At 43.4% G+C, this 25,430-nt stretch overlaps 1 protein-coding gene and 1 pseudogene across 1 annotated transcript; both read right to left on the bottom strand.

Moving 5' to 3' along the window:
* Nucleotides 1-56: 56 nt before the first annotated feature.
* LOC119323191 lies at nucleotides 57-1,543 on the bottom strand (annotated as a pseudogene).
* Nucleotides 1,544-4,119: 2,576 nt separating this feature from the next.
* Nucleotides 4,120-5,034, bottom strand: LOC119323106 (transcription factor RSL3-like). Its single transcript, XM_037596712.1, has 5 exons — nucleotides 4,765-5,034; nucleotides 4,613-4,675; nucleotides 4,456-4,521; nucleotides 4,313-4,378; nucleotides 4,120-4,215 (listed from the first exon to the last, which is right to left on the bottom strand). The coding sequence occupies exons 1-5, from the start codon at nucleotides 5,032-5,034 to the stop codon at nucleotides 4,120-4,122; spliced, it is 561 nt and encodes a 186-aa protein (XP_037452609.1).
* Nucleotides 5,035-25,430: the final 20,396 nt, after the last annotated feature.

Genomic DNA, 25,430 nt, shown 5'->3' with positions numbered 1-25,430 from the left:
GGTGCACTAAAACTATTTTAGGGCGCGGAATTTTTGTGCTACTGTTGGAGATGCTATTACAATCTTGTGATTCTTGGAGGCATTGAAATGGCATAGCTGCAGTTCAGCCCTTCCCACACGAGAGTCTTGGGAGCGCACGGGTCACCCGCCCAGTTCTTCTTCACCTCATACTTGGCCTTGATCGCAGCCATGGCGGCAACTGTCAAAAAATTGAGTAGCACAACAAAGATCAGTTATCAAATAATGTGCATATCCACTATCACCGTACGTGAGAACTGTGAGTGCCATCCTTGGAGTCCGTGGCGACGTTGGTCATGGAGACGACGGAGAAGAACTCGGCGGCGTTGATGGTGGGCAGCAGCGTGGAGTTGGCCGTGGCGTTGAGGGTGATGTTGTAGTCGCCGCCGAACCCACGGTGGGCCTCGCTGTTGAAGAAGGCGTCGCACACGAGGTGCTGCGGCGTGAAGGGCGCCTTGCTCCAAAGCTTGCCGTTGATGGCCATCTCGAACTGGCGCGCGGCGGCGTCCCCGGCCACGACCTCCAGCTCCGCGAAGTAGATGATGCCGATGACCCCGGGGTCGGGGTAGGCGTGGTTCGGCGCCGCGTCCCACGACAGCTCGATGGTCCTGGACGACGCCGACCTGGAGCCGTTGCGCGGCGTGATGGCGGTCTGCATCACGGCGGACGGCGCGTTGAAGCGGGGGTCGGCCAGCTCCTTCACCTTCTCCGGCGTCGAGATCTCCGTCCATTCATTTGAGTTGATCTCGCTCCACGGGATCCACACGCGGTCGTACGGGTCCTCCGGGTACCTGACCAGCGCGGCGCCGCTGACGCCGAAGTTGGTCCGGTCGACGAGGACCAGCGCCTGCGTCGCGTTCGCCTGCGGGTACAGCGTGTCCCTGACGGGCCTCAGGTCGAGCGCGGAGATGAAGGGCGTCCCGGCGCCGGTGTCCACCAGGCAGACCTGCACGGACTCGTCCGGGACGACGGCGATGATCTCGGCCAGTTGCGGCGTGTCGGCAGTCGGCCTTGGTGATGTTCACGGTCGGCCAGAAGTTGACGCCGAGGTGGAGGTCGAAGACGGGGAGCCGGTTGAGCCCGTCGTAGTTGCCGTACATGAAGGTCGCCCGGAGCAGGTACTTGGACCCTCGGGCGACGGTGGACGGGAGCGTGTAGCAGCTCCGGGCCACGCCGGGGAAGCTGCGGACGTTGAGATAGCGTTTCGACGAGCTTGGCTTGATGTACTCTGGGGAGATGTTGTGGTTGGTGCCGGCGTCGGTGTAGCCGCCGTCCGGGACGTACGGTAGCTTGGTGGCGGCGTCCACGTAGCCGCCTGCCTGCTACGGCAGGCCGCAGTCGATGCTGACGAAACCTTCACGTACGTGCGTATACGCTAGCTCAATGCACTGACATGTGATGAAACAGCGTAATTCAGAGGTGTTAATTAGTTAAGCTCACCTGTGCTGTCGGGCGCGCGCTGGCCGCGAACCCGGAGCACGCCGGCGAGGCCGAGGAGGAGGAGCAGCCACGACCGGGCCGCCATTGCTCCCTGCGTTGATCGCTCCATTGTGCTAGGTAAGCACATCTGCACATGCCGCGCGCAGCTAAACTCGCTAACGGTGATACTTTGACTCGGTAAACGTTACACAAAATTAAGTAGCTAGGTCATGCCTAGTAGCATTGCTCCATGCCATGTACCCACTGAGGCGAAACGGAGACGAATCTTAATTCTTTGACTCGGTAAACTACAGTACGTATGATTAGCCAGTGGTACATCTTGCACATGCAGTTGCTCCTGATCGACGGCGCCGCGGTGTCAACGGTGCAAATGCATGCATGCATGCTTGCTTGTATTGTATGGACTAAGGCTGTACCATGCATTCACTAGATTAACCCAGAATTTTTCAATGGCTAACCAGCAAAGAGAAAATTACAAGTAGGGCTTTTCCTCCCTCCCCTCCCCCATCCCCGCGCTCGCGCCGCCTCCCCGGGGGGCGGCCGGGGCGGCCCCCTTCGAGCTCCTCTCCTCCCCCCTCCCCCGTGCTCCTCCCCCCCGCCGCCGCCGGCGGAGCCCCCGGATCTGGCCGGGCGGCTGGCGGCGGCGGGCCCTTCCTTCCCCCGCGCGCGCTCCCCCTGCCCCGGGGGCAGGGCTGGCGGCGGGTGCCCTTCGGCCGGCGGCGGCCCGGCGGCCTGGTGGCGGCTGGCGGCGGCCCGGCGAGGTGGTGGCGCCGTCCTTTGGCGGCAGGGCGGCTTGGTGGCGCTGGTTGGCCGGCGGCGCGCCCGGCCCAGATCTGGGCCCTCGGGGCTCCATCTGGGTCCTTGCGGGCCGGCCCCCGGGCGTGTCCTCGTTGTCTGCGGCGTGGTGAGGAGGAGGAGCAGCTCGGTCTTGGGGCGACGGCTCCGACGGCGTGCCGGCAGCAGCGCGAAGGCGGGAGCTTTACGAGCCCACGAGGGCTCGGCCGGGCCTGGTGTGCTCCTGCTATTGCGTCCGGACGGCTACCGTCGCTGACGGTGGAGGTGGGGCCCTCCCGCGTGCCGACGGGTTGTTGCCTTAGTCCCGGCTCTGATTCCTTGCCGTGTTGTCCTCAGTTCGTGGTGCCGTGGTGAGACGGCATGGGGGCCTCGTGACTGCGTTGGAGCACGGTGGTGGTTGGTTTGGTGGCAGGCTCCGGGGCGCCCCAGGTGCGGGTTGGGATCGGGGGAAACCCCTGTCAGCATGGCCGACACCGGCGCGGTGGCGCCTATGGGTGCCTCCTGACCTTCCGGGAGGGCGTCGGGGCTACCCTTCCTCTCGCCTCGTCGTGTACCGGGGGAAACCCCTGGCAGCAGCGTCGTCATCGTCGCGATCCTTCTTGGAGGTGTTGATAGGTGCTGGCGCTTCGGAGTCTTGGAGTCTAGTGGAAGAGCCTGGTGGGCGCTGCGATCGCGAGTCTTCTTCGCTTTTGTTGATCCGCCGTTGTCGGCATTTGTTTCTTTTGCTTTTCTCTGTCGTTTCTTTTTGGGCGTGTTTGTGCTGCTTCCGCCCCAGCACCTTTCCTGTATGGTTCGGTTGGTTGCTTTGTATACAAAGCGGGGGGAAACCCTTTTTCGGTAAAATTACAAGTAGCCATTGCCAGCATTCCAAGGATCACAAGCTAGGGCTGCAAACTCTCCTTGTTCCCTCTACTTTGATGCGCATGAAACGGGCCAAGGATAAAACTGCTTTGCCATGCATAAGATGTACACCTTGGCTTAGTAAAAATAAATAGAACAGGTTTATCGTCGGCACCTCAAAGTCGCACATATTCACGTGAGCGCTTGTGGGCAACATGAGACTAGCTAGCTATGTGTGCTTTTAATATTTTAGAGAACAAAGGGAGAGTCCACCTTGTATCTTGATGCACATCTCCTTTCGGTAGCCGGGTGGGACTAAAGCATTCACATGAACCAGCTCAGCAAACACGACGAGGCCAGGTTCGACAGTTGTGGTAGAGAACTCTAATTGTGGTAAGAGGAAACGACTAATCTTAACTCCCTCCGTTTGGAAGTACTTGTCGAAGAAATGGATGTATCGAGACATATTTTAATTCTAGATACATCCATATTTATGTATTTCTATGACAAATAATTCCGGACAGAGGGAGTACTTGGTTAACACTTCCGGTAAAGGTAATACGGTCATTTGTGCGCTTGTAGTCATCAATACAACATAGAAGATACTCCTATATTTCATATTGTTTATATTTCTATATTTATCCTTTGGGCGGATGCATTTATTAGCCAGTCGATTGTGTGTGTAAAGGGTAAAGCTATTTTTTCTTTAAAGAATAAGTTGTATAAATTGCCATGCTAGCTCTTGATTCCGTTCCTTTGTATAAGTACAAAGTAAGAGGTCGATTCTAAATCAAAATCAATATACAACAAGCCCGGTTTAAAATAAATCTTATTATTGACATTGTTTAAGCAATCAAGAATAAAAATAGAATCCTGAATAAGGAGCTACAATACTCAATAAATGGAAATTCGGGTTGAAGTCCACAAGAGATATGACAATGCTATGACAGATGAATCAGAACAGTTGAGCCATAGGTCCTTCCAACAAATTATGTACCATCTGCTGAGTCAGTTTGTTTGGGGTAGTCATTCCTGAACCAGAGAATCCAAATGGGGGGAATTGGCATTGATGCCGTCGTAGGCGAGCGGAGCGTACATCCAAATTTCATCAGAGCTCAAGAGCTATGCATCAAAAAGATGGGAAGAACTAAGTGGCACACACTCGCACACTGACAATCGAAATATTTGTGCATCTGTTGCTTTATAAGTGAATACATACCTTGATCTGCATATGCAGAAACTTGACATACTGGACTGCTTCCTCCAACATTGTGCTTATGTCAACCTGAAAAAGCAAACGCTCAACACAATTAGCATTGGCAGGTGCAAATGAAGAATGAATGGAAAATAGTAAGAATTCACCTTTGTGCCGTTAGGGATCAGGTGCTGCAGTACTCTTAGCCTCTCGCTGATCTTATGCCTTCTTCTCTGTTCCAAAATTGCACATGGTGATAAAATGTTTAATAAGAGATTCCCCAAAAGGGAAACAAAGCTAATAATATGTAAGTAACTATTAAACCTTTGCATAGTTGCTTTGTGAGTCCATTGCAGCTCTTGATTTGTTACCACTCTTCCTTGGGGCCTAGAGAATCGATTGCTATCAAAAATAAATAAATAAGGAGTAGAATTAATTTTAATGATAAAATTGACCAATTGTAGGCCTTCACTTACCGAGAGAACCGCGGGGACTTCATTGTGATGGTCGCTGTGCTCATCCACTTGCATCTTTCTCTTGATACCAATGTCCCTCTCATTTGCCGAACTGAGGTCATCGACTTGGAGATCAAAAGATGCATTTGTGCTATCATTTTTGGAGGAGCGGAGGTTTGCATCAGAATCACTGTCACACCAGAGCACTGACTGCAAATGTGCAATCATCTCCGACTCCTCACAGATTGCATCGAGAGAACCCCAACCAGATGCACATTCTGCCTCCTCCATTTCTTCTGATCTCTGAATTCTCTTGTGCGGTATGGTTATGAGAAATCCTTTGGTTAGTACTGAGCATACCTAGGAGCGTGCTTATATATACCTTGAGGAGCAGAAAGTCTTTGTTATTGACATTACATGGATTTGACTTAGATTAACAACAATCTTTCAAGAACACTAATGCAGAAGAGAAATACTCGAAGAGCATAGATAATATTTGACTCAACGTGTTGGGAAGTGGTAGCCCGTGGGAAGTCATAAATGCTATGGTGTAGAATACTATGTTTGGTGTGGTGCATGAATCATAATTACTGGATTAGTCAACGATGCTTATGTATGACAATAAGGCAGCATCTCAGACTAATGAACTTTGGCTGGTGTAACGCATGTATCAAGACCCCACAGTCCAGATTTTCTGTCTTACCCCCTCGGTCGTTTTTACTCCGTGTATCAGATTTGAGTCAAGTCAAACTTTGCAAATTTTGCCAAATTTATATTAAAAAATATCAACATCTACAATACCAAATATACATACTATAAAAATACATTTCATAATGAATCTAAAAATATTAATTTGGCATTGTGAATGTTGATACATTTTCCTGTAAGTTTGGTATTTTTGACTTCAGACAAAATTTATATACAGACTAAAAAAGACCGAAGGGAGTATTATGTGGTAGCGAGGCCAGCCAGTTGTTTAAACAAGGTCAGAATCCAATTGATCAGGACGGTGCAGATCATGCAGCAGCCCCAGCACATAGATACAAACTGCCCTCTTAGCTGGGGTAGGCCATGAATTTGGTTTCTGCTTGGCTTTCTAAGACTTTGAGAATTAACGTTGCATTTGGTTCCTTTCTTGCAGTGCAATCGGGAAAGTCTCACGATTTTTCTAAGACAACTAGACAATTGCCCGTGCGTTGCAACGGGAGTATAAATATTCTAGTGGTTAGCCCGTGACTGCATGTTCATTATCATACTGATGCACTAAAATCTTAGCAAGTTCTTGTATCCAATCCCCATGATTTACCTGCCATTTTCTTGTTAAGCACTTATTTGGTAAGAATTTAATGACTTACCAAACAAAATATGTTTTTATTTTGGCAAGTTAATAAAACACGAGACAATTGATTCTATCTTACGGAGAATGGATGGGAGAAAAATTAGAGATGAAGGAAAAAAACAATGAGGAGAAGGAAAGAGTGGAACGTATATAAGGAAGGTCGGACGAAAGAGAGGTGAAACGGGAACCTTACGTTCTTTTTAAGTAGTAGAGATAGAGATTTTGTGCTTGTAAATTGTGATCCAAAAGATCTTATATTCCTTTACAAAGTGAGTACACACGATGCATTGTAACATCCCAAATTTTCAATTTGGAATGTTATACATATGTCATCATATGCATATCATATTTTATTTGCATTTTGGTTTTGATCCTAGAAATTCTAAGCAACTCAAGGACCCATGGAGAGAGATAGGGATTTCATTTATTTTCATATTTGAATTCTTTTCTCAAATATTGGAAAGAGGATCATTTTTGTTTTAATTATTTTTCCTCTCTGGAAATATTTCCAATATTAAAAATAAAAGAGAGGAGGTAATATGAGTTCTCCAAAACAAAAGAAATATTGGAGGGAAAATGTTAAAATCAAATAATTATTTTATTTGGATTTTATTTGTTATTTTATTTGAATTTGAGAAAAGTTATGCATTTTTTTAAAATTGCATTTCAGGCCAAGAAAATTTTCACTATGTTCTAAATATTTAATTTAGACGGTGAAATTGTTTTTGGCATTTGTAGAATTTTTTATATTATTTAGGATTTTTCCTTTTCGGCGAAATTATTTATAAACAAATTTGCTCCCGACTGGGCCAACGGCCTAGCCGAGCGGGCCGAAGCCCAGCTGTCGCCGCCGCCTTTCCCACTCGGAGCGCGCCGCCGCCGGACTCCACCTCGCCCCGCCGCCTTGCCTCGCCGCCGCGGACTAGCGCCGCTGATGCCGTTCAGATCCCGCCCGCACCGCCGGTTTTTCCGGCCAGTCCTGGTTTTTTTAGAAACCCTACTTTTGATTTTTGGATCGGTTCAGATTTTCTCCGGTTTTCTCGGATTAGGTTAAATAACGAACGTTCATTCGTTAGTTTGTTTTAACGACCGATTTCACCCGTTTGCCTTTGTTAGCGAACGTTCACGCCGTAGTATTTTTCTTTTTATTTTATTTTTCGGCTAGGGACCTATCCACGATTATTTTTATCGCAGATTAGCCCCTGATCTTCAAATCCTCGGAAATTTTTAACCGTTCGTCCAAATCCAGTGAAACCAATGCCAAAATCTTCGTCTCGAGCCTCTCTTTCCAGTTAATCAACTTGAACATGGTTTTGACAATTTCAAATTTGGTTTCAAGAAGATTTGAATTCGAAGTTCTTTTGACCGTAGTTTCAGTTCCGTAGCTCCGATTTGACCGATTCTTTTTGCAAATCGAATCTCTTCAGTTGAACTTTCAGATTGCATCTTATTATTTGAGTTTTACCCTTGCATCTATGGTTGAGTGCTTATGTATGCTATTGTTTGTTTGCGATAGAATTTTCGGAGTGCGAAGCGTGCTGCTACACGTCTCTAGGGTTTGCGGATCGTCAACAATGCAAGTAACACATTGATCATACCCTTTATTACCCAGTTTTTATGCATTAGTTACAACCCTCAAACACTGCATGATTAGGATGTGGTTAACATGTGGGTATTAGGAAGTACATGATGAGGTAGAACCTATTGCCCTTTTATTATCAAACCCTTGGGAGTTACTTCTACGTTATGATTATATTGCCATGCTATCCTCGTAGACGTGGATTGGGTTTGAGTGTATCCATGACAGATGTGAGATTGTTAATTAATGGTTAACTTAAGGTGGCTACTTAAACACATATCTGGGTGGATTGGTTGCAAGCACCTGGAGAATCCAGTGTTGTCCTAGGATATCCCGGAGTACCCGTGTGATCATCCTATGGTTCGCCACCCAGCCTCAAAGGGATCATAAGATTATTCATGCTAGAAACTTCTGTGTGCAGCCACAAGCTATTATGGGCTCTAGCATATTTGAGTGATACGTCCATTTTGCATCATGCTTTTATATCCATATTTATTGCATTATGGGCTGTTATTTCACATTATGTCACAATACTTATGGCTATTCTCTCTTATTTTACAAGGTTTACATAAGGAGGGAGAATGCTGGCAGCTGGAATTCTGGGCTGGAAAAGGAGCAAATATTAGAGACCTATTCTGCACAACTCCAAAAGTCCTGAAACTCCACGGAATACCTTATAACAAATAATAAAAAATCCTCGCCAAAGATGACGACCAGGGGGCCCACACCCTGTCCACGAGGGTGGGGGCGCGCCCCCCTCCCTAGGGCGCGCCCCCTGCCTCGTGGGCCCCCCTGGTGGCTCTGCGATGACCATCTTCTGCTATATGAAGTCTTTTGTCAAGAAAAAAAATAAGAAGCAACCCTTCGAGACGAAACTCCGCCGCCACAAGGTGGAACCTTGGCGGATCCAATCTAGAGCTCCGGCAGAGCTGTTCTGCCTGGGAAACTTCCCTCCCGGAGGGGGAAATCATCGCCATCGTCATCACCAACTCTCCTCTCATCGGGAGAGGGCAATCTCCATCAAAATCTTCATCAGCACCATCTCATCTCAAAACCCTAGTTCATCTCTTGTATCCAATTCTTGTCTCCAAGTCCGGGATTGGTGCTAGTAGGTTGATAGTAGTGTTAATTACTCCTTGTAGTTGATGCTAGTTGGTTTAATTGGTGGAAGATCATATGTTCAGATCCTATATACATATTAATACCCCTCTGATTATGAACATGTTTATGCTTTGTGAGTAGTTACTTTTGTTCCTGAGGACAAGGGAGAAGTCTTCCTATTAGTAGTCATGCGAATTTGGTATTCGTTCGATATTTTGATGAGATGTATGTTGTCTAGCCTCTAGTGGTGTGATGTGAACGTCGACTACATAACACTTCACCATTATTTGGGCCTAGAGGAAGGCATTGAGAAGTAGTAAGTAGATGATGGGTTGCTAGAGTGACAGAAGCTTAAACCCTAGTTTATGCGTTGCTTCGTAAGGGGCTGATTTGGATCCATATGTTTCATACTATGGTTAGGTTTACCGTTTACCTTAATACTTTTGTTGTAGTTGCGGATGCTTACAATAGAGGTTAATCATAAGTGGGATGCTTGTTCAAGTAAGAACAGCACCCAAGCACCGGTCCACCCACATATCAAATTATCAAAGTACCGAACGCGAATCATATGAACGTGATGAAAACTAGCTTGACGATATTCCCATGTGTCCTCGAGAGCGCTTTTCCTTATATAAGAGTTTGTCCAGGCTTGTCCTTTGCTACAAAAAGGATTGGGCCACCTTGCTGCACCTTATTTACTTTTGTTACTTGTTGCTCGTTACAAATTATCTTATCATAAAACTATTTGTTACTACTTATTTCAGTACTTGCAGAGAATACCTTGCTGAAACCGCTTATCATTTCCTTCTGCTCCTCGTTGGGTTCGACACTCTTACTTATTGAAAGGACTATGATAGATCCCCTATACTTGTGGGTCATCAAGAATCTTTTCTGGCACCGTTGCCAGGGAGTGAAGCGCCTTTGGTAGGTGGAATTTGGTAAGGAAAAATTTATATAGTGTGCTGAAATTTACTGTCACCTGTTACTATGGAAAGTAATTCTCTGAGGGGCTTGTTCGGGGTATCTTCACCCCGACCAGTAGAGCAAAGAGTTGCTCATCAACCTACTGAACCTATTGAAAATGAAATTCCCTATGAGTATCCTTCAAGTATGATAGAAAAACTGCTAGCTTATCCTTTTACAGGAGATGGAACAAAGTATCCTGATGAACACCTAATATATGTGGATGAAGTTTGCGGATTATTTAAGCTTGCAGGTATACCCGATGATGTTGCTAAGAAGAAGGTCTTCCCTTTATCTTTGAAGGGAGACGCATTGACATGGTATAGGCTATGTGATGATACGAGATCATGGAACTATAGAAGATTGAAATTGGAATTTCATCAAAAGTATTACCCTATGCATCTTGTTCATCGTGACCGCAATTATATATATAATTTTTGGCCTCGCAAAGGAGAAAGCATCGCTCAAGATTGGGGGAGGCTTAAATCAATGTTATACTCATGCCCCAACCATGAGCTTCCAAGAGAAACAATTCTTCAAAAAAATTATGCTCGGCTTTCTGAAAATAATCGCACCATGCTTGATACTTCTTGTGTTAGCTCTTTTATGATGAAGACTATTGGATTTAGATGGGATCTATTGGATAGAATTAAACGCAACTCTGAAGATTGGGATCTCGACAAAGGTAAGGAGTCAGGTATGACATCTAAGTTTGATTGTGTTAAATCTTTTATGGATACCGATATTTTCCGTAAGTTTAGCACTAAATATGGACTTGATTCTGAGATAGTAGCTTCTTTCTGTGAATCTTTTGCTACTTATGTTGATCTCCCTAAGGAGAAGTGGTTTAAATATCATCCTCCCATAGAAGTAAAAGTAGCTGCACCAATTAAAGTTGAAGAAAAGACTGTCACTTATAATGATCCTATTGTTCCTACTTGTTATGTTGAGAAACCACCTTTCCCTGTTAGGATAAAGGATCATGCTAAAGCTTCAATTGTGGTTCGTAAAAGCAATATTAAAACATATACACCTCCTGAGCAAGTTAAAGTTGAACCTAATATTGCTATTGTTAAAGATCTCTTGTCTGATAATATAGATGGGCATGTTATTTACTTCTGTAATGAAACTGCTAGAATTGCTAAACCCCGTGATACAGATAAACCTAGACATGTGGTAGGCATGCCTGTTATTTTTGTTAAAATACGAGAACATTGTTATCATGGCTTATGTGATATGGGTGCTAGTGCTAGTGCAATACCTATTGACTTATACAAAGAAATTATGCATGACATTGCACCTATTGAGTTAGAAGAAATTGATGTCAGTATTAAACTTGCTAATAGAGATACTATTTCACCAATGGGAATTGTTAGAGATGTTGAAGTCTTGTGTGGGAAAACTAAATATCCTGCTGATTTTCTTGTTCTTGGTTCCCCACAAGATAGCTTTTGTCCCATTATATTTGGTAGACCCTTCTTGAATACTGGTAATGCTACCATAGATTGCACAAGGGATGTTGTTAATGTCGGCTTAGATGATATGAGTCATGAGTTTAATTTCTCTAAATTTACTAAACAACACCGTGAAGAAGAATTGCCTAGTAAGGATGAAATTATTGGTCTTGCTTCTATTGGCGTACCTCCTAGTGATCCTTTAGAACAATATTTGCTAGACCATGAGAATGATATGTTTATGAATGAAAGAAGGGAAATAGATGAAGTATTCTTTAAACAGGAACCTATTTTGAAACACAATTTGCCTGTTGAAATCCTACGGGATCCCCCTCCACCTAAGGGTGATCCCGTGTTTGAGCTTAAACCGTTGCCTGATAATCTTAAATATGCTTATCTTGATGAAAAGAAGATATATCCTGTTATTATTAGTGCTAACCTTTCAGAGCATGAAGAAGAAAGATTATTGAAAACTCTGAAGAAGCACCGTGCTGCTATTGGATATACTCTTGATGATCTTAAGGGCATTAGTCCCACTGTATGTCAACATAAAATAAATTTGGAAGCAGATGCCAAACCAGTTTGTGATCCTCAACGACGTCTGAATCCTAAAATGAAAGAAGTGGTAAGAAAAAGAAATACTAAAGCTTTTGGAGGCAGGTATAATTTATCCCGTTGCTGATAGTCAGTGGATAACTCATGTTCATTGTGTCCCTAAGAAGGGAGGTATTACTGTTGTTCCTAATGATAAAGATGAATTGATTCCACAAAGAATTATTACAGGTTATAGGATGGTAATTGATTTCCGCAAATTAAATAAGGCTACTAAGAAAGATCATTACCCCTTACCTTTTATCGATCAAATGCTAAAAAGATTATGCAAACATACACATTATTGCTTTCTAGATGGTTATTCTGGTTTCTCTCAAATACCTGTGTCGGCTAAAGATCAATCAAAGACTACTTTTACATGCCCTTTTGGTAGTTTTGCTTATAGACATATGCCTTTTGGTTTATGTAATGCACCTGCTACCTTTCAAAGATGCATGATGGCTATATTCTCTGACTTTTGTGAAAAGATTTGTGAGGTTTTCATGGATGACTTTTCTGTCTATGGATCTTCTTTTGATGATTGCTTGAGCAATCTTGATCGAGTTTTGCAGAGATATGAAGAAACTAATCTTGTCTTGAATGGGGAAAAGTGCCACTCTATGGTTAATGAAGGTATTGTCTTGGGGCATAAAGTTTCTGAAAGAGGTATTGAAGTTGATAAAGCCAAAGTTGATGCTATTGAAAAGATGCCATTTCCCAAGGACATCAAAGGTATAAGAAGTTTCCTTGGTCACGCAGGATTTTATAGGAGGTTCATTAAGGACTTCTCAAAAATTTCTCGGCCTCTAACTAATTTATTACAAAAAGATATACTATTTGTCTTTGATGAGGATTGTGTAGAAGCATTTGAAATACTTAAGAAAGCATTAGTCTCAGCACCTATTGTTCAGCCATCTGATTGGAATTTACCCTTTTAAATTATGTGTGATGCTAGCGATTATGCTGTAGGTGCTATTCTAGGGCAAAGAATTGATAAGAAATTAAATGTTATCCATTATGCTAGTAAGACTCTAGACAATGCGCAAAGAAATTATGCTACTACTGAAAAATAACTTTTAGCAGTTGTATTTGCTTGTGATAAGTTCAGACCTTATATTGTTGATTCTAAAGTAACTATCCACACTGATCGTGTTGCTATTAAATATCTTATGGAGAAGAAAGATGCTAAACCTAGACTTACTAGATGGGTTCTCTTGCTACAAGAATTTGATTTGCATACTGTTGATAGAAAAGGAGCTGAGAACCCCATTGCAGACAACTTATCTAGGTTAGAGAATGTTCCTGATGACCCACTACCTATTGATGATAGCTTTCCTGATGAACAATTAAATGTCATAACTTCTTCTCGTAGTACTCCTTGGTATGCTGATTATGCTAATTACATTGTTGCTAAATTCATACCACCTAGCTTCACATACCAACAAAAGAAAAAGTTCTTCTATGATTTGAGACATTACTTTTGAGATGACTCACATCTTTATAAAGAAGGAGTAAATGGTGTTATTAGACGTTGTGTACCTGAGCATGAACAGGAACAGATCCTAAGCAAGTGCCACTCCGAAACTTATGGAGGACACCACGCGGGAGATAGAACTGCACATAAGGTATTGCAATCCGGTTTTTATTGGCCTGCTCTCTTCAAGGATGCCCATAAGTTTGTCCTATCTTGTGATGAATGTCAAAGAATTGGTAATATTAGTAGACGTCAAGAAATGCCTATGAATTATTCACTTGTTACTGAACCATTTGATGTTTGGGGCTTTGATTATATGGGACCTTTTCCTGCCTCTAATGGATATACACATATTTTAGTTGTTGTTGATTACGTTACTAAGTGGGTTGAAGCTATTCCAACTAGTAGTGTTGATCATAACACTTCTATTAAGATGCTTAAAGAAGTTATTTTTCTGAGGTTTGGAGTCCCTATATATTTAATGACTGATGGTGGTTCACATTTTATTCGTGGTGCTTTTCGTAAAGTGCTTGCTAAATATGACGTCAATCATAGAATTGCATTTCTGTATCACCCATAGTCTAGTGGTCAAGTAGAATTGAGTAATAGAGAACTCAAATTAATTTTGCAAAAGACTGCCAATAGGTCTAGAAAGAATTGGTCGAAGAAACTTGATGATGCATTATGGGCCTATAGAACCGCATATAAAAATCCTATGCGCATGTCTCCGTATAAAATGGTATATGGAAAAGCATGTCACTTATTGCTCGAACTAGAACATAAGGTATATTGGGCTATTAAAGAGCTCAACTATGATTTCAAACTTGCCGGTGAGAAGAGGTTATTTGATAATAGCTCACTTGGTGAATGGAGAACCCAAGCTTATGAAAATGCCAAGTTGTTTAAAGAAAAAGTTAAAAGATGGCATGACAAAAGGATACAAAAGCGTGAGTTTAATGTAGGTGATTACGTATTGCTATACAACTTTCGTTTAAGATTTTTTGCAGGAAAACTTCTCTCTAAATGGGAAGGCCCATATGTTATCGAGGAGGTCTATCGTTTCGGTGCCATAAAAATCAACAACTTCGAAGGCACAAATCCGAAGGTGGTAAACAGTCAAAGAATCAAACATTATATCTCATCCCATAAATATTGAAACCCATATTATTGAAACCGTAACCCCAGAGGAATACATAAGGGACACTTTCCAGAACGTTTCAGACTCCGAAAAGGAATAGGTATGTGGTACGGTAAGTAAACTGATTCCAAAACAGTTTTTAAGGCAATATCTCACCGTTTTGGAATATTTAGAAAAATAGAAAAATAAGTAGCAGTCCGGGAAGGACACGAGGGCTCCACGAGGGTGGAGGGCGCCCCCTACCCCCCTGGGCGTGACCCCCTACCTCGTGAGCACCTCGTGTGCCTTCCGGACTCCGTTTTCTTGCATGATATGTATTTTGGTCGGTAAAAATTCACTATATATTCTCCTGAAGGTTTTGACTCCCGTATCACGCAAATATTTTCTATTCTTGTTTCGAGCTGTTTTTCTGACAAATCTAGATTATCATGACGTCCCCAAGTGCTTCCAAGGACAAGTTCTTCGAGAAGGTCATCAACCCTTACCTCGCGGAGGTGCTGCGACACCCTCAAACCATTGAGATGCGTGATGGGTTGCTGCACATCCGCGATGCTGAGGGACCAGAGGGAACAGGAAGCATGGAGACGAGGCTCGAAGCAATGGAGCAACAAGTTTTCAAGTGCCAGGGGATGGTGGAGCGTGGAATAAACGCTAGCCACACGATGCTCGCGGAGTTCACTAACAACTACAAGCCGGATGCCAATAACACCGAGGAGGCCATCTTCAAGCTACATGAGAAGATCGAGCACCTCCAAGCCCAAATCTATGACCTGCAAAACCAAAACTATCAGTATGAATATAGATTCAAAAGGATGAGTTTGGCTGCAGATTCGAGGATTCCGGAGACTCGATCATCCTTCTATGATGGTGAACCTATGCCTTGGAAGATGGATGACAAGCCCGCATCATCCACAACACCTCCACCTTCTTCACCAACCAAGGAGATATAATCACATGGGTATGGGCACTCCCCTTGGCAACCGCCAAGCTTGGGGGAGGTGCCCAGGTATCATATCACAATCACAACTCCTATCTTTACCGTTTTCCTTAGTTCGATCCTATTAGTAGTATTGTGATCTAGTAGAATAAAGTTTATGGCATGATCTAGTTTTAAGTTTTGCTTTATGATCTCTCTATGTAATCGAGTCCGTGAGCTATATAATAAAGATTAGTGTTGAGTCAAGGGCTTGATTTTCTTGCTATGATCTTGGGTGAATAAAAGAAAAGAGAAAAAGAATAAGAAGAAACAAAAGTTCATATTGATCTTATTAAGAGTAATGACTTCACATAGGAAGAGTTTGATGATTTAAAAGTTGCTGGGAGTTGGCAGACATAGCTTTGGTCATCGTTGCAATTAATATGAAGTAATAAGGAAACAGTGGTTTCACATATAAATATATTATCATTGGCATCTTTTATGATTGGGAGCACTCATTAAAATATGACATGCTAAAGAGTTGATATTGGACAAGGAAGACAACGTGATGAGTTATGTTTTCTTATATCTGAGATAAAGTATGTTGTCATGAATCCTCCAACATGTTGAGCTTGCCTTTCCCCCTCTTGCTAGCCAAATTCTTAGCACCAAGTAGAGATACTACTTGTGCTTCCAAATACCCTTGAACCAGTTTTGCCATGAGAGTCCATCATATCTACTTATGGATTGAGTAAGATCCTTCAAGTAAGTTGTCATCGGTGCAAAGCAATAAAAATTGCTCTAAATATGTATGATTAGTGTGGGAGAAATAAGCTTTATACGATCTTGTGATGTGGAAGTAATAAAAGCGACGGACTGCATAATAAAGGTTCATATCACAAGGGGCAATATAAAGTGACATTCTTTCGCATTAAGATTTTGTGCATCCAACCATAAAAGCGCATGGAAACCTCTGCTTCCCTCTGCAAAGGGCCTATCTTTTATTATTATCTTCTACCTTATGCAAGAGTCATGGTGATATTCACCTTTCCTTTTTACATTTTATCCTTTGGCAAGCACAGTGTGTTGGAAATATCCTAATAGATATATCTAAAATGATATAGGGGGGGGGGGCATGAGTTATTATTGTTGACATTACCCTCGAGGTAAAAGGTTGTGGGGCGAAACTATAAGTCCCTATCTTTCTCTGTGTCTGATTAAAACTCCGTAACCACAAGTATTGCGTGAGTGTTAGAAATTATGAAGGACTAGATGATAGTTGAGTATGTGGACTTGCTTTTTAGCTCTGACATAGACTCTTTCTGATGTTATGATAAATTGCAATTGCTTCAATGACTGAGGTTATAGTTTGTTGGTTCTCAATAAGGTTTCTGATTCATACTTTTGCATTGTGAATAGATCATCACTTGAACATAAGTAATCATATGACAATATCTATATATGTTGCTGTTATGAGAATAATCATGGTGCCTTCATGTCTGTATTTTATTTTTATCGACGCCTCTACCTCTAAACACGGGGACATATTTATTGTTATCGGCTTTCGCTTGAGGACAAGCGAGGTCTAAGCTTGGTGGAGTTGATACGTCCATTTTGCATCATGCTTTTATACCGATATTTATTGCATTATGGGCTGTTATTTCACATTATGTCACAATACTTATGGCTATTCTCTCTTATTTTACAAGGTTTACATAAGGAGGGAGAATGCCGGCAGTTGGAATTCTGGGCTGGAAAAGGAGCAAATATTAGAGACCTATTCTGCACAACTCCAAAAGTCCTGAAACTCCACGGAATACCTTATAATAAATAATAAAAAATCCTCGCCAAAGATGAAGACCAGGGGGCCCACACCCTGTCCAAGAGGGTGGGGGGCGTGCCCCCCTAGGGCGCGCCCCTACCTCATGGGCCCCCTGGTGGCTCTCCGATGACCATCTTTTGCTATATGAAGCCTTTCGTCGAGAAAAAAATAAGAAGCAACCTTTCGGGACGAAACTCCACCGCCACGAGGCGGAACCTTGGCGGGATCCAATCTAGAGCTCCGGCAGAGCTGTTCTGCCGGGGAAACTTCCCTCCCGGAGGGGGAAATCATCGCCATCGTCATCACCAACACTCCTCTCATCGGGAGAGGGCAATCTCCATCAACATCTTCATTAGCACCATCTCATCTCAAAACCCTAGTTCATCTCTTGCATCCAATTCTTGTCTCCAAGTCCGGGATTGGTGCTAGTAGGTTGCTAATAGTGTTAATTACTCCTTGTAGTTGATGCTAGTTGGTTTAATTGGTGGAAGATAATATGTTCAGATCCTATATACATATTAATACCCCTCTGATTATGAACATGTTTATGCTTTGTGAGTAGTTACGTTTGTTCCTGAGGACAAGGGAGAAGTCTTGCTATTAGTAGTCATGCGAATTTGGTATTCGTTCGATATTTTGATGAGATGTATGTTGTCTAGCCTCTAGTGGTGTTATGTGAATGTCGACTACCTAACACTTCACCATTATTTGGGCCTAGAGGAAGGCATTGGGAAGTAATAAGTAGATGATGGGTTGCTAGAGTGACAGAAGCTTAAACCATAGTTTATGCGTTGCTTCGTAAGGGGCTGATTTGGATTCATATGTTTCATGCTATGGTTAGGTTTACCTTAATACTTTTGTTGTAGTTGTGGATGCTTGCAATAGAGGTTAATCATAAGTGGGATGCTTGTTCAAGTAAGAACATCACCCAAGCATCGGTCCACCCACATATAAAATTATCAAAGTACCGAACGCGAATCATATGAACGTGATGAAAACTAGCTTGACGATATTCCCATGTGTCCTCGGGAGCGCTTTTCCTTATATAAGAGTTTGTCCAGGCTTGTCCTTTGCTACAAAAAGGATTGGGCCACCTTGCTGCACCTTATTTACTTTTGTTACTTGTTGCTCGTTACAAATTATCTTATCACAAAACTATCTGTTACTACTTATTTCAGTACTTGCAGAGAATACCTTGCTGAAAACCGCTTATCATTTCCTTCTGCTCCTCGTTGGGTTCGACACTCTTACTTATCAAAAGGACTACGATAGATCCCCTATACTTGTGGGTCATCATTGAGTAGGTTGCATGACCTATTTCAGTGGTGGGCTAGCAGATGTAGGAGAAAGTAGGTGTAACTATCCACCTAGAGTAAAGAGTTAATGTTTCTGAAAGGCTGTGTCTCGGTCATCTGTTTCTCAAACACCATGAAGTGTGAGAAATCCAACGGAGGAGATCGAGTCTTGTGGAGAAAAGTGCACAAACCTCTGTAGAGTGTAGAAACTAATCATGGTTAGCCGTGTCCCCGGTTATGGACATCTTGAGTATCTGGTTCTTGGATTATCATGTTGATCTCATCACTCTAAATTAATTTGTTGCATTTTAATACTGCTTAATTGGGATTGAGTTGGAGGAACCTTCTCAATGTTTAACAACTACCATGATAGTTAAACAAAATATATTCCTTTGTTGTAGGGAAAAATTGGCTTTTCGCAAAACATTATAACCATAGAGCCTCCACCAGCCTCATATGCATGTAGTTATAGCATTTATTATGTTCATTGCTCTACTGTGTTATATTGCCAGCATATTCCATGTGCTGACCCATTTCGGGCTGCAACATATCATGTTGCAGACTTTTCAGATGAAGAGTACGGTGCGCTAGGTCGTTGTCGTGCACTTAGCTATGCCGTTGGAGTTGATGGACTCACTTTATCTTCCAAGCCTTCCGTTGTTATCTTTTAGATGGCCTTAAGCCATATTATTTGTAATAAGTTCTCCTTTGAGACATTCGATGTAATAAGTGTGTGATTACACTCTGTTATAAATTCTTCGAAGTACTGTGTGTGTCAGCATTACCGATCCAGGGATGACACTTATGCACAGAGATTTGACTGTTTGAGGTCAGATCGCTACAAGATGGTATCAGAGCGCACGCTGATTGTAGGACACGACCACTAAGATGAGCCATAGGTCACTCTTCTCTACTCATTTCTGACTCCTCTCTATTTTCTACTCTATAGGATGGCGGACTCAAGGAACAAGTTTGCACAACCGGATGAAGACACACCATTTGGGAGACACTTGAAGGAAGTCACTAGGTACCTGAACATCGGAATACCAAGCTTTACCGGGACCTACACCGCCACTTTACCAGAATAGGAGCGTTGGATGATTCGAGTTCAAGTTCCAGGAAGGACATTCACGCTAGTTACTGAACCCATAGAGTTTTCCTTTGATGCACCAACCTCGAGTCTAGGAAAGAGCATGTCAGCCCACATCGCCATGGGACGCATCGGCAAAGTTTATCAGAAGGATCTTAAGGACATCATCGACCAGATATGTGGACGCCGATGTGAGCAATGGGAGGTGATCAGCACCAAGAGGGACATGTCCATTGCAACTTTCATCCAGGAGTTAAACTAGCACATTCGTCGCTAGGAGAACCAGATGTGCACAAGCATGACAGATCTGAAGAAGTTGATGACTAGGAACATGGAGCTTGAAGAGGAACTCAAGTCTGCATGGAGCTTGAAGAGGAACTCAAGTCTACATGCGACGGATACGAGGAGGAAATCACAATACTAGTGGAGAAGAATGACGACCTGATGAGGAAGCTAGGAGTATTCATGGGAGACCCCACGCCAGGAGGAGATGCCGACGATCCTAAGGACTACATCATCATCGAAGACACCGACTCTGACCCCGACATTAGTGATGATGACTACAAAGACGAAGCTGGAGCAGACATCATGGAGTCTTCCACCGATCAAAATTTCTGGATGACCACCATATTATCAGTAGTATCCCCCCATGTATATAGTAGTAGTCCGAGCACTTTTGTAACGGTAGTTAGATCGTTTGTATGCCCTTGTTTGATTTGAGTGGTGTGATATGAATGTGTTTGTCTCATGTGCATATGGGTAGTTCCTTCTCACTAGACCTCACTCTATTCTAATCTCTCCCCTCTAAACCCATCAGATGCCTCCGAGACGTGACCCCGGATTTGTCTTCCCAACGGAGCTTACTCAGTTGATCCAATAGCAGAATGCCTTGATGCAGTTGGTAGTTCAGAACCAAGGCAACAACAACAACAACAACAACAACAACCCACCGCCACCACCTCTAGTTGACAACTTAGCCCATTTTCTGCGGTTGTAGCCACCGGTGTTTTTCAGTACCACCGAGCCAATAGTTGCTGATGACTGGCTACGAAGGATTGGACGGGAGTTGACCACCGCAGGTTGCACAGATGCTGAGAAGGTGTGTTTTGCCGCACATCAATTGGATGGACCTGCATCCTCATGGTGGAAGAATTACACAGCCACTTTCCCCTATAGGCAATGTCACTTGGGAGCAGTTTCAGCAAGCATTCCGCACTGCTCATGTCTGAACTAGAGCTATGAGCATGAAGAAGCATGAGTTTCGCAACTTATGCCAGGGAAACCATACTGTGGGGCTGTACGTGGATGAGTTTAGCAAGTTAGCTCACTATGCCCCAGATGATATGGCCATAGATGCCGCTAAGCAGGAGAAGTTTATGGAAGGACTGAATGATGAGATGAGTATGCAATTAATGGTGGCAACATTTAACAACTACCAGGAGTTGGTAGATAAGGCTCTTTTGATTGAAGAGAAGCAGAAGCAGATTGAGAGCCGCAAAAGGAAGTATGGACAAGGGAAGTACAATTCAGGAGCTCAGCAGAAGCCTCGTTTTACCCCGAACTCGGGAGGATATACTCATAACCATGGAGGCCATACCCACAGAGGAAGTTCGCATAACCACGGTTGCCCCAAGAATGGAAACGGGAATGGAGCAGGTAGCTATCAGAACCGCTCTAACCCAGCCACACCCGCCAAGAAGGATCTAAGTCACATTACTTATTTCAAGTGCGGGAAGACTGGAAACTACGCCAGCGAGTGTTCTGAAGCAAAGAATGGTAACGGCAATGGAAGCTCTGGGAAGAATCCCAACCCTTTCAATAGGGACAAGTGAACCACGTTAACGTGGAGGAGGTTGAAGAGCAGCCAAATGCAGTTATAGGTAAGTTTTTGGTTAAGTCATTTACTGCAATCATTCTTTTTGATAATGGTGCATCGCATTCATACATTTCAAGGGGATTTGTGGATAAGTATAAGTTGCCTACCAAAGTTCTTAGGACACTTATGTTAGTAAGTTCGTCAGGAGCCGAGTATATGGCAAGCCAAGGATGTTTTCAGATGCCGTTGACCATAGGTAGGCATGTTTTCCCCTCAGACTTGATTATTTTGGAGTCGCAAGGATTGGATGTGACACTAGGAATGGATTTGCTATCGATGTATGGAGGAAACATCGATTGCTCCAGTAAGTCAATTTTGCTCACTACCCCGGAGGGAAAAAGGATTAAGTATGTATCCAGACATGAGCCAAGGAGGACCCAGGTAAATTCCCTCTCAGGAGTTGTTCAGGAGGAAGTGCCTGTAGTGAAGGATTACCCAGATGTATTTCCAGAGGAACTACCAGGCATGCCGCCGGATCGAGACATTGAGTTTCTGATAGAGCTGTTGCCAAGCACTGGACCGATATCGAAGAGACCATACCACATGCCCGCAAATGATCTGGAGGAGATTAAGATGCAGATTAAAGAGTTAATGGAGAAAGGATACATTCGACAAAGTTCATCATCGTGGGGAACCCCAGTTCTCTTGGTTGAGAAGAAGGATGGATCATTGAGAATGGTTGTTGACTATCGTGCTTTGAACGAAGTGACAATCTAGAACAAGTACCCACTACCGATGATCAATGATTTGTTTGATCAGCTACAAGGAGCTAAAGTATTCTCCAAGATTGATCTACGATCAGGATACCACCAGTTGAAGATCTGAGAACAGGATATACCTAAGACAGCTTTCACCACCAGGTACGGGCTATATGAGTATACAGTTATGTCATTTGGATTCACTAATTAATGCCCCTGCCTATTTCATGAGTATGATGAATAATATGTTCATAGAGTTTTTGGATAAGTTTGTCGTGGTGTTCATTGATGATATCTTGGTATACTCGAAGAATGAAGAGGAACACAAGGAACATTTGCGTTTAGTTCTTGAGAAGCTCAGGGAACACCAGTTATATGCCAAGTTCAGCAAATGCGAGTTTTGGTTGAAGGAAGTAGGATTTCTTGGACATGTTATATCAGGAGAAGGTATAGCCATGGACCCCACCAAGGTCCAGTCAGTCACTGATTGGCTATCACCCACCATAGTTGGAGAGATCAGCAGTTTTCTTGGACCCGCGGGATATTATCGGAGATTCATTGAGAATTTTTCTAAAATTGCGAAGCCTATGACGGAGTTGATGAAGAAGGACACAAAGTTCAAATGGATAGATGAATGTGAGGCAAGTTTTCAGGAGCTGAAGAAATGTTTGGTTACAGCCCCAGTGCTTATTCTGCCGGATATACGCAAGGATTTCCAAGTGTATTGTGACACTGCTCGCTTAGGACTTGGAGGTGTACTTATGCAAGATGGAAGAGTGGTTTGATCTGCCTCACGTCAGCTTCGACCGCACGAGTTGAACTATGCCACGCATGATTTGAAGTTAGCAGCCGTAGTTCATGCGCTCAAGACCTGGAGACATTTTCTTATTGAAATCCATTATGATGTGTACATGGATCATAAGAGTTTGAAGTACATTTTCACACAGAAGGAGCTAAATCTCAGGTAGAGGATATGGTTGGAGCTTATAAAGGATTATGATATGAAGTTGCACTATCATCCATGCAAGGCCAATGTCATAGCAGACGCTTTGAGCCGAAAGAGTTATGCCAATACCCTCGTAAGCGGAAGGTTACCAATGGAGTTGGCCGAAGATCTCAGGGAGCTTCGGTTGGAGATAGTCCCTAGAGGTTTTGTTGCAGCATTGGAAGTTCATTCAACATTATTGGGAAAAATTCGAGAAGCTCAGAAGGATGATAAGGAAATTGCTGATATAAAGGAGAGGATGAGTAAAGGAAAAGCCAAAGGTTTTCGTGAGGATGAGCACGACACCTTGTGGTTTGAGGACCGAGTTTATTTACCCAATAATGCAGAGATCAGGAAGTTGATATTTCGGGAAGCTCATGACTCGCCATACCCGATACACCCCGAAAACACCAAGATGTATTTGGATTTGAAGGAGCATTTCTGGTGGACTTGTATGAAGAAGGATATTGCCGAGTATGTAGCTGTATGTGATAACCTACAAGTATATGGGATCAATTGTAGCCTCTTTCAATAAGTAAGAGTGTCGAACCCAACGAGGAGCTAAAGGTAGAACAAATATTCCCTCAAGTTTTATTGACCACCGATACAACTCTACGCCCGCTTGACGTTCGCTTTACCTAGAACAAGTATAAAACTAGAAGTACTTTGTAGGTGTAACGAGATATGTTTGCAAGAATATAAAGAGCATGTAAATAAAAACTAGGGGCTGTTTTAGGTAAAGAATCAATAAATTTAGTATAGCGAGTGTGGAAAAGTTGTGGTAGGAGTTGCGAAATTGTCCCTAAGCAATTGACTACTTTACTAGACCTATAGCAAGTTTTACGTGGGAGAGGCCACTGCTAGCATGTCATCCCTGACTTGGAATTCTATGCACTTATGATTGGAACTATTAGCAAGCATCCGCAACTACTAACGTTCATTAAGGTAAAACCGAACCATAGCATTAAGATATATTGGTCCCCCTTCAATCCCGTATGCATCAATTTCTATGCTATGTTGAAGCTTCGGTCACTCTTGCCCTCCAATACATAGTCCTATCAACATACAACTAACCCTATGGTGTGATCCACGTGCGCGTTTATATCATGGGCACCAAAGGACAGCAACATAACCACAAGCAAATTAAACCAATCATAGCAATTCACGAATTACCGATAGGACAACGAGAATCTACTCAGACATCGTAGGATGGCAACACATCATTGGATAATAATATGAAGCATAAAGCACCATGTTCAAGTAGAGGGTACAGCGGGTTGCGGGAGAGTGGACCGCTGTAGATATATGGGGGAAGGTGATGAAGATGTTGGTGAAGATGACGGAGGTGTTGGTGTAGATCGCCGTCACACGATGATGGCCCCGGCGGCGTTCCGGCACCACCGAGAGAGAGGGGGAGAGCCCCCCTTCTTCTTCCTTGACCTTCTCCCTAGATGGGAGAAGGGTTTCCCCTCTGGTCCATTGCCTCCATGGCGGCGGAGGGGCGAGAGCCCCTCCGAGATTGGATCTGTCTTTTTGTCTCTCTCTGTTTCTACGCTCTGGGATTCTGCCCTTTCATCGTTTCTTATATATCCAGAGATCCGTAACTCTGATTGGATTGAAACCTTCGCCCAGATTTTTCTCCGAAATTAGCTTTCTTGCGGCCAAAGAAGAGCAGCAACCGCCTTACGGGGGCCCCACGAGGGTCAGGGGCGCGCCTAGGGGGGCAGGCGTGCCCTCCTGCCTCGTGGCCCCCTCGGGCACCTTCTCGCGTTGATGCTTCTTCCCATATTTCACAAATATTCCAAAAATATTCTTCGTCCATTTTTATTCCGTTTGGACTCCGTTTGGTATGGGGTTTCTGCGAAACATAAAACATGCAACAAACAGGAACTGACACTGGGCACTAGATCAATATGTTAGTCCCAAAAATAGTATAAAAAGTTGCCAAAAGTATATGAAAGTTGTATAATATTGGCATGGAACAATCAAAAATTATAGATATGACGGAGACGTATCAGCATCCCCAAGCTTAATTCCTGCTCATCCTCGAGTAGGTAAATGATAAAAAAATAATTTTTGATGTGGAATGCTACCTAGCATAATCGTGATCATATATCTAATCATGGCATGAATATTAAGACACGAGTGATTCAAAGCAATAGTCTATCATTTGACATTAAGACAATAATACTTCAAACATACTAACCAAGCAATTATGTCTTATCAAAATAACATAGCCAAAGAAATCTCATCCCTACAAAATCATATAGTCTGGCTATGCTCCATCTTCACCACACAAAGCATTCAAATCATGCACAACCCCGATGACAAGCCAAGGTTCATAATTTTTAACGCGCTTTAGCCTT

The sequence above is a fragment of the Triticum dicoccoides genome, chromosome 1A (assembly GCF_002162155.2).
Source record: "Triticum dicoccoides isolate Atlit2015 ecotype Zavitan chromosome 1A, WEW_v2.0, whole genome shotgun sequence".
NCBI classification, from domain to species: domain Eukaryota; kingdom Viridiplantae; phylum Streptophyta; class Magnoliopsida; order Poales; family Poaceae; genus Triticum; species Triticum dicoccoides.
Note: the sequence above shows the minus strand (reverse complement) of the source record. Positions and strands in the feature narration are given on the sequence as shown.

What these genes read in the sequence shown, in the direction of transcription:
- LOC119323106 (XM_037596712.1), bottom strand. Translation starts at nt 5,034, where the DNA reads ATGGAGGAGGCAGAATGTGCATCTGGTTGGGGTTCTCTCGATGCAATC. An exon ending in CACAAAGCAACTATGCAAAG is followed by an intron (nt 4,522 to 4,612) that starts GTTTAATAGTTA and finishes ATTTTGGAACAG; the next exon opens with AGAAGAAGGCATAAGATCAG. An exon ending in TTCTGCATATGCAGATCAAG is followed by an intron (nt 4,216 to 4,312) that starts GTATGTATTCAC and finishes TTTGATGCATAG; the next exon opens with CTCTTGAGCTCTGATGAAAT.